At 44.5% G+C, this 9,343-nt stretch overlaps 2 protein-coding genes across 2 annotated transcripts; both read right to left on the reverse strand.

Annotated features, from left to right (window-relative positions):
* Positions 1-1,521: 1,521 nt before the first annotated feature.
* LOC135594411 (uncharacterized protein At1g66480-like) lies at positions 1,522-3,094 on the reverse strand. The gene is made up of 2 exons (XM_065084787.1): positions 2,411-3,094; positions 1,522-2,166 (listed from the first exon to the last, which is right to left on the reverse strand). Exons 1-2 carry the CDS (start codon positions 2,957-2,959, stop codon positions 2,122-2,124), a joined length of 594 nt encoding a protein of 197 aa, XP_064940859.1. The 5' UTR covers positions 2,960-3,094; the 3' UTR covers positions 1,522-2,121.
* A 450-nt stretch (positions 3,095-3,544) lies between these two features.
* On the reverse strand, positions 3,545-6,527 carry LOC103999423 (ABC transporter G family member STR-like). The gene is made up of 4 exons (XM_009421179.3): positions 6,183-6,527; positions 5,923-6,102; positions 5,579-5,847; positions 3,545-5,451 (listed from the first exon to the last, which is right to left on the reverse strand). Exons 1-4 carry the CDS (start codon positions 6,435-6,437, stop codon positions 3,846-3,848), a joined length of 2,310 nt encoding a protein of 769 aa, XP_009419454.3. The 5' UTR covers positions 6,438-6,527; the 3' UTR covers positions 3,545-3,845.
* Positions 6,528-9,343: the final 2,816 nt, after the last annotated feature.

Consider the following 9,343-nt stretch of genomic DNA (forward strand, 5'->3'; position numbering starts at 1 on the left):
AATTTTTATTATTTTCTTGGACAAAAACATAGATAATAACATGTCATTTTTCCCATAAAATGGGATTTAATCATGGTTGCCCACCGAAAATAACTAAATTCAAATCAGTTGCAGATGATTGCAACTTACAAATCTATTAAATGGTATCACTATCATACATTATTATTCAATACAAAGCAATGGCCACATAATAACCGGATGACATCCTCCAATGACGTCTTTATTAGGCCCAATAATAGACGGATCGAGCACCGTCAATGGGAAGTGAGTCTCAAACACACATCATCATGCATCACTGAAAAGGAATCTGAGAACATGACAGGAGATGAAGAACAGGACATGAGTGGCTTTAGTCTGCTCTAATCTTCGGTTTATGTCCTTTTGCAGCTTTGCGATTACCCTTTGGTCTCTCTTCTCTGTTCCCCATTGCCCTTTGTTTGACCAGATCTAAAACATGCATGCTTGTTTGGGTGACTTCATGCCTTTGTGTCATCCAGTGGTGAGAACCTGCCATCAAACTCATGTTAATCGAACTGTAGTGAGGTAATATGAATGTAGAGACTCAAAATTTATTTTATGAAACAATGATTATTTATAAATATTTTGAATCTTAGATAATGATTGATCTCTTATTTATGTCATTAATGATTTTATATATTAGAGTGATTATTAATGTTGTGGGTAATCATGAAGCCCTACTTCTTCTCTTGTGGCCCAGATTTCCTTTCAAGGCCCAATTTTGGCCAGTCTAAATGTTATGTGGGCCAAATCATAAGAGATCCAATGAGTCGAAAAGAGTATCACATAATGGAAAATTAGAAAGATGCATATAACATGATCCATAATTTATCTTTTCTTTATGTTGTCACATGATAGCATAATTTTATATAGATTATGCAATATTATGCATAATAGAGAAAGTAAAAGCTAAACAAAAGGCAATGGTCGATAATATATGTAATTAAATATTATAAGGAAAAAGGAAAGAGATGAGTCTTGAATTTAATTTTCATTCTATAAGAAAGCTTCTTCGAAATACATTATTTTTCTAAATAAAGAATTTAATTTTTTAAATCAAATCAAGAATGTTTATTGTTAGTTTGGCAAGTTTAACATAGTCCCACATCAGGAAAATCAAGCTTGTTATCTCCTATTATAACTATAAATAAGGGTCTGGGCTTTGAAACTAAATGCATGAAAACCTAATTGTTTGTTTTTAGGTTTTTCTTGTTTAGTAGTTTCAGGTGTTTTATGGCCTAGAAATATCTTCCTAAGACATTTATAATTGTCTCTTTTATAGTAATAATTTATTCATTTTTCGTCCGTGGATATAGGTCAATTGATCGAACCACGTAAATTTGATGTTCTTGTTAAATTTCTTGGGGTCAGCTCTAACATTTATTATGATTAAAGATTATATATGTTTTTTTTTCTTCTTTTTGTTTTATTTTTCTTTTTCTTCCTCTCTCTTCAATATTTTTTTTTATAAAAAATTGAAGGAAAAAAAATCATTAGATCAAATGATATCAATAACGCTTATACGTGAATTTAAACAGCCATGGTTCGTTTACAGGTGAGACCCAAAAGGGACGAGAGGAGGACAGTTTCTCCTTCCCATCCTCATGCTAATCCCTCATCTTCCTTCTTTTCCTCTTCCCTTCCTTTCCCTTCCCGTTCGAACGGAGATAACGCCAACTGCTAATTATTTTTGTATTCATCAATCAAAAGTGCCAACGTAGAGCATGTTAGAGACGGACCACAGTTTCCATGCGAAAACAACTACATGTTGGACCTGGACAGTATATTCTCTTTGGTCCTCAGGGAGAAGAGTTGAGATTGTAAGACGGTAGAGAAGAGAGAACTCATGTTTGACAGAGATTATTTGCTGGTAGTAACGAAGCCATGACTCGATCATCACATGGGAAGAACCCATCAGAGATTCCATTCCATCTACGAAAGAAAATAGATAATAAGAAGCTTCCATGGCCGGGTAAAATAGGAAGCAACCAGCAGCTTCTCATGCTCAACCCGCAACCTCGACTACATGACTGCCGCATTGTTGTTCCTTGGGCTCGCTCCGTGGCCTAAACATCACCCATGGAAGAAGCACGGCAGAGCTAATTATACGATGATCTCATCTGGTGTGACGACGAACCTCGTTCGTTTCTGCAGGAGTTGATTGATGATGGAAACACAAATCAGCAGATTAAAAACAGCTCAAAATGGTAGTTCTTGTGCTCTGCATTCTGCAGAGCAGTGGATTCCACCCGATGCATTCATGTCGGGTGTGAGATATTTAACAGGAAATGGAAGACTGCATTCTTTTTCTTGGAGAAAGGAAAAGAGTGCTTTAACTAAGAGGTGCAGCAGAGGACAAGCAAAGGCTCCTAGGAAGAGGGAGATGGAGTACCTCCTTTTGGTGATCGGCCGTCGGTTGCAGCAATTTCTTTTGAACGCCGTCCTTCTCCACACACAGCTGCATGATCTTGATGGCGGCCTCCGCAGCGTCCCTGCTGTCCTGCATCAGCTTCTCCACTTGAACCTTGGGCAGCCTCACCCGAAGGCGGACCGCCCCATCCTTGGCCTCCTCGACGTCCACCGAGCACCTACCGGCGAGCGACAGATCCGACATCGAGCGGCGGGTGAGCCTGAGGCTCTCCAGCCGTTCCTTGGCGCCCACCTGGAGCTGCCCGGACCAGGCCCTCCGTGGCGCTCCTCGGCCCCGGAGCTGGGTGAGCTCAACGAGAAAGTAGAGCTTCCCTCGTTGGAGCTGCGCATCCGGGTCAAGCGGCCTGGCCCGGAGGGCGAGGCGCTTGACCTCGTCGGATTCGAGGAGGGCGTGGCCCGGGTGGTCTCGGAGCACGGTAATCGCCTGAGCCGGAGGCTTCACCTTGAACGTGGTGCCATCTATCTTCATGATCTTGGCAGCCTTCTTCCTCCCACCCAAAGCATTGCCCATGTCTTCTTCCTCGCCCTGCTTCTCGCTTGGCTTTGATAGATCAGGAGAAGCAAGGAAATAAAGACGATGAGGTTGCGACAGGTCTTGTTCGATGTGGACTAAACTAGAGGGCAAACTGGAAGCAAATGGTTTGGTCGCACCTTTTCCCTTGATTCCCTCCTGCAGAAGAATGCAATTATATCGGTGCATGTGCCGACGAGGTCTTCCAAGTTGAGGTTCATATAATAATATGGATCATCAAGTTGCATGTGAAGGCAAAGGACACTTGACAGCATCCACCACGATGCAAGCAAGCAATGCCTTGATCGAAAGGTTCTCCATTGTTATGGAGATGCTTCCTCATCAAGGCTCGTACTACCATCTTAAGCCTCACATGGGATGTTGGGTTTCAGTATTCCTCGGTACTTATGGTACACCCACGTGTCACCTCACATGAATGTACGGTGAGATTTTGAGAAGCAGCAGTGATGGGAAGCATTTATTTAGCGTGGTGACTTGAACAACACCCATCAATCGTATTCATATTATAACGTTTGCGTGCGTACCCGTACAGGAAATCTTCTTCAACGTACCCAATCACCATGGCGACAAGGCTCGGCTTCTCTCTTCCCCCATCAAAAGCGCGCGATGGGCCTCGCCGATGACACGGTACTAATTTTGTATTTATTGCTGCATCAAATAATCTACAAACCCAACATAATATATGAAACTATAAATTGAAGGTAACACTGGCTTTTGTCTTTCTATCTTATCTTGGTATCACATGAAGCATCTCTAGTTTGAGGCTTATACAATGTTCCTCCCCACCAGTTGAGACTTCGATGTAGATTTGGTTTTATTAGAATTCCTTCCATGATCTTGAAGAAATTAGTAGGACTGTAGAGCTTCACTTCCTCTCATTCTTGGAGTAGAACCTCAGCACCACGTAGAAGAAGAACCTATAGAGCACACCCCACGCAAGAAGTATGGCGACGTCGGCCCACACGTTCTCGAAATGTATGTCCATGGTCGACAGGACGTCCTCCCCGATCAACGGGCAGTCAACTTTCAGATGCCTGTGAAGGTCGCTAAAGCTGATATTGCCCAGCGGGCCCGGCGAGAGGTCACTGAAGCTCCCAGAGTAGCACCGATCTCCTTTGAACTCGTTCGTCAGCAACGCCTCGAAGGGGTACTTGATCGCCGAGATGTAGTGCAGCCACCGCCAATAGACTGGAATTCTCGACTGCTTCAAGAAGAAGCCGCACATCAGGAAGAAAAGCGCGGTGGTTGCGATCACCACCGCGTAGCCCGTGATGTAGCTTGGCACCAGCGCGCTGACGAGCATCACGTACGCGTTCGTCGTAATAAGCGATGCGTACAGGATAATCCAGAAGTACAGCAGGCTGCTCTTGAGTCTCAGCATCAGCTTCGTGATGATGGCGAAGGTGAATCCCTGGGCGGCGAAAAAAGGCAGGTAAACCAGTAGAGTGGAGACGACATAGGACGAGGCGCGGTAGGCGTTGTAGGACGTCTCGCGGATGAATATGAAGCGCTCTTGAATGAATGTGGGCACGGCGTCGTTGGAGGAGAAGAAGACGAGGCAGACTGCGAAGATGTAGAAGTTGAGTAGGCGGTTGATGGTCGTGAAGTCGTCGCCGTTGAGACGGTGGAAGAGCGTGGACAGGATTACCGCCATGACGGTGAGCACGATCTCGCGAGACAGGAAGAGCTCGGGAGTGCGGACCACGTTGAGCGCATTGCGGTGCGAGAGGACCAATACTTCGCGTATCCACGGGTTGGCGTACTCTGCTCCCTCCTCGTAGCCGTCCAGTGGTTCAGGGTCGTCGGGGTCAATAGATGACGGTGGCGCACTGATGAAGACTGGGGTCGTCGGAGGAGGAATAGGAGAAGCATCATGTGGTGTCCGTGGGCGGGCGGTAGTGTAGTAGCTCGAGACAGGGGTCTTGGCAGGGGTGCGGCCAGGTGTCAGAGCTGGAGTCCAGTTTGGTTGCCGTCGAGGGGTGTTGGTGACGCCACGGTACAGCCAGACCGAGAAGTCTTTGTAGAAATGCGAGGCTAATCTCGGGTTGCTTCCTCCACTGCCGAAGGGCGTCTGTGCTATCTTCTTCCTTTCTCGAGATTTGTCGAAGTCTTCGTCGTCGTCATCATCGTACGGCTCGAACATGTTCGGATTCACTCCTGGCGTAGAGGCGCCGTCTGAAAATTGACCGCTGTGGAGTGTGATCCGAGGGGGGATGCGGGTGGTGGATTTATGGAATGGCGTTCGTGGGGTCTTGGGAGTCTTCGGGATTCGGGTTCTTGCAGCTTGGTTGGGCTTGCGGCCATCACGCTGGTAAAGTACCAATGGCTCGAGTCCAAGAGTGGATTCGTCATACTCCTTGATGACGTCCAAAAGATGTTCGATGCTGTTCTCGCCTTCGGGAACCTGTCGGCCGAATCCCGAAAGGTGTTCTGGAAGAGCAGTAGGGTTGCCGAGGTAGATCAATCTTCCCCTGAAACAGAGTCACAGCGCATTGTGCCATACTCAAATCTATGAATATAATTCACTCTTTCTGCTGTCCAACTAGTATTGAGAATTCCAGCTTATGCATTTACTCGATGGTAAGATTCCATGCTCACCTTGCAAGGACAATAATCCGATCAAGAAGCATCTGTATCCTGAAAGATGGCTGATGGATTGTCATCAGCACAATGCTCCCTTCTTTTGCGATTTTCTTCACCTTCTCCACCACACTGTAAGCACTGGAGGAGTCCAGACCTGATGTGGGTTCATCCAGGAACAGCAGAGATGGCTTGTGTATGATGTCGACCCCGATCGACACCCGCCGACGCTCACCCCCTGACACGCCGCGCCTCCCTTCATCCCCGATGTAAGTGTGCGCAGCCGTCTATATATGCATCACTCATCACGATATAAATCAACAGGAGAAACATGAGTTGGACAATGGCTTGAATTGACAGACCTGCAAACCAAGCTGATCAAGTAGCTCCCACACCCTCTTCCTCTTCTCAGACTTGGAAACAGAGGGAGGAAGCCTGAGTTCCGCAGCGAACGTGAGCGTCTCGACCACCGTCAGCATGGGGAAGAGCTGGTCATCTTGCATCACGTACGACGAGACCCTCTTCATGTAGCTGGTGGTCACCTGCTCAAACCAAGTGCTATGCATCATTGTCCAATCGGTGCCATTCCTGTCGGCAGCAAGGACAGCATTTTGATACTAACCGGCCTTCCGTCGATACTGACGGACCCTTCGAGGCTCCCCCGGGCAATCCTGCCGGCCAAGGCGTCGAGGAACGTCGACTTACCGGCACCGCTGGGGCCTAATATGGCGGTGACCTGGCCTCGGAGGGCTTGTCCGGAGAGGTCGTTGAGTAGGTAAGCCTCGTTTTTGATCCAGACACCACCTTTCTTCTGCTGCTTCATGATACTGTAGGACAGGTTCTGGAATTCTAGTCCATGGCCGGGGTACACCACCATCTGGGGCGGCGCAAGCTCCCGGTTGGCTGCCGGATGTTCCTGGTCGAGAAGGCTCTCGAGGCTTCTGTTAGTATCTGTCCGCCGGAGATGATCCATTTCTCGCTTCCGAGAGTTGCTGCTAAATTATATTCTCTTCATTATGCTGAGCTGACAGATTTAAAGAGTGTAGATTTTGGAGCTTCAGGAGGGCGATGTCTTTGATGTGGTGTGGACACGATGAGCAACAAAAGCGTGGAATCGTTTCTCGTGCACTTCGGAGTTGATGTTGCTTCAGCTTTGGTAGCGCAGGAAGATTTTGGTGTTTGTGTTGACGTTAATGTTGGGGAGATGGAATCGGACGCCTCAATGATAGCAAATAAGTTCGAGAAGAGCTGGGCATGTGTGGCATGAGTGGATAAGGAATGCGCATTCAGTCTAAAATCTAACAAAATATTTTATGCATTTCTTTATCAGATATAAAAACTCATAAAGGAGGTTTATCTTTTTACTACTTGAAGGGATCATGTTAGGAAATCCTCTTGATTTTGGTCTTAGTGTAAATGGTACCTTGGGGCTTGGCGTTTTCATCTCAAAGGCACTTCGGACAATTCTACGCATATAGGTATAGATCATGTCGGATTGACCAAGACATTAATGATATTTTTTTTCATCATTTTTTTGACACTAGAAGGAGGGCTCGATATACCAAGCATACCCACTTGCCGCCCCTCTAAATGAATTTTTTTTACTCCCGATCATCACATAGCAATATAATATCTTTCTTTTGAGAATAGGTTTTTGTTTTTATTTTTTTTTGCACATAAGATGCTCTCTAAGGTTTTTGAACACTTAATTCATCTCCTCATCCGACAAGAAGGGAAGTATGTTACCTATGGGGTGTGCCGATAAGATTAGATTGAACCCCTAATCTTGACCAGAACCTTTGAGATAGAAGTACTCCTTCCAACCTTTATTATTAGAAGGGGCACCGCTAACCTTAAAGCCCTCCTACGCAGTTATGTAGTAGTCGCTTTTTCCCCTGTATAGTAAAAAACAAGTAGCAAAGAGTATGTGAGTCAGAATAATAACGACGTACTTGTATTCTCCGATGAATACTACTAACTAACACCACGAGTTGGACGTCATATATAAGAGTGATATTCTCCATCATTGAAGATAAGATAGTATCATCGAATGGAGGGGAAAATGAAGTCCCACCTTAGAAAGTTAAAGGATAAGCAAAAAGATTAGAACGTGGGGTCAAACAGACGATGACCAAATCGAGGGATTTGCATATTAAACTCGATCGGAATAGAATATCTAGTCTATAAGTGATCCAGGAGTTATACACTCAAATATTGAGTCTTTATCGTGTGAGATTTTCGTAGACTCCAAGGCTCGAAGAACCTTAGGTTTCACTAGAATAGACTCCCCTAGTGAGAGAGAGGTTAGGACTTCCCTTGCCCTTGGGATGTCTAAGGACGAAGCATTGACCTCCTCGACCGACTAACAATAATAGGATTGAGAGGAAGTGGTAGGAGAAAGGAAATATATCTCTACCTACAGGCACAAGGGTGGAAGAGCATGATGTTGAAAAATTGAAGTGTTCTCAAGTTGACGCACTAGGAGGAGAGAAAGCTCCAAAACTGACCCACCTTAGAGGCAGCCAAGGCTAAGTAGAGGTGGCTCCTAATGGGGCTTTAAAGGCTCAAATGGAAGAATGAGTCTCAATTCCCTATGCTAAATGGGAATTTATATATCATTTTCTCTACCGGTGATCTACATAGTAGATGTGGCAAAAATACTCCTTAAATTGCTACATGATCTTTCTTTCCACGCGCACCACTTGATCAAGAAGGGTTCGCTCTTTTTTACTATCTATATGCCCCAAATTGGGGTTATTGGTTGAGGAGGAGTATAGGAGGTGGCAGATAAAATGAGTCTTGTTATGCCTCCTTTGGTTACCTACACACATATATTGTAATGTTCATGAATCAATGCAATGTGAATTGAATCGTGATGAGATCATGATAATGAGACAAAATATTCATGGTCATAGGTTACTCGAGAAGTATATCGAGATAACTAGATAGACTAGTCTATTGTATATTCGTTCATATGATGAAGGTGATTGGTCTAACAACTACTCATGTGAGGATACTAGGGCTACAGTGTAGGTGCTCATTGGAGAATGAGTTCATTGATTGATCCGCTCATAGAATATTAGATGATTGAGGATATCTCATTGTCAGACAACGATTCCATTGTTCCAGTATGTACCTAGTCTTTAGACTTGAAATACTAAGGATGTCCTGTATGAGTATTTCACTCTTTGATATCGAACTTATAAGTTTGAAAGTTTCATATATAGCATAGCCGGTCATCAGAAGTGACAATCAATCTTACAAAGGCTATTGAGTATCGATAGAGGATCATCCGCTCTCGGTATCATGAGAGGAATATCCTATGTGTTCTTGCTTAGATAAATCATTAGCCAAGGTCAATCAGATTGAGAGAGAAAATGTTCTCAAGGAGAATCAGATTAGAGTAAGACTTGAGGAGAAACCATATAGGCTTGATAGCACCATACCTAGTGTACGGTCTATGAGATATTAGATGGATGAGGGAATATGTACATGATAATTGAAGACAGACATATCTAATGTATTGGATTCCTCTATATCGTTTGGGGATTGCGGCGTAGTAGCCTAGTACGTTCGTAGTCGATGAGTTAAGTGAATTTTATGGAGATAATAATTCATTGAGCCATAAGGAATTCTGACAGGTATTACTGATGACCTAAAAGGCTTCACTGTTGCTTTTCTTGAAGTTGAATAAGTTAATTGTTATTGACCTAAATAGTATTATTGATCTCTTGCTTATTAGTTTGGGTCAAGTATAATATCGATATATTTTTTTCATCTTTC

The sequence above is a fragment of the Musa acuminata genome, chromosome BXJ1-9 (genome assembly GCF_036884655.1).
Source record: "Musa acuminata AAA Group cultivar baxijiao chromosome BXJ1-9, Cavendish_Baxijiao_AAA, whole genome shotgun sequence".
In the NCBI taxonomy this organism is placed as follows: Eukaryota; Viridiplantae; Streptophyta; class Magnoliopsida; order Zingiberales; family Musaceae; genus Musa; species Musa acuminata.

Coding starts and splice junctions, on each gene's coding strand:
- LOC103999423 (XM_009421179.3), bottom strand. CDS start 6,437: ATGGTGGTGTACCCCGGCCATGGACTAGAATTCCAGAACCTGTCCTAC. Junction 5,848..5,922: donor TTGATCAGCTTGGTTTGCAG/GTCTGTCAATTC, acceptor ATGCATATATAG/ACGGCTGCGCACACTTACAT. Junction 5,452..5,578: donor CGGATTATTGTCCTTGCAAG/GTGAGCATGGAA, acceptor ACTCTGTTTCAG/GGGAAGATTGATCTACCTCG.
- LOC135594411 (XM_065084787.1), bottom strand. CDS start 2,959: ATGGGCAATGCTTTGGGTGGGAGGAAGAAGGCTGCCAAGATCATGAAG. Junction 2,167..2,410: donor CGGCCGATCACCAAAAGGAG/GTACTCCATCTC, acceptor CAACTCCTGCAG/AAACGAACGAGGTTCGTCGT.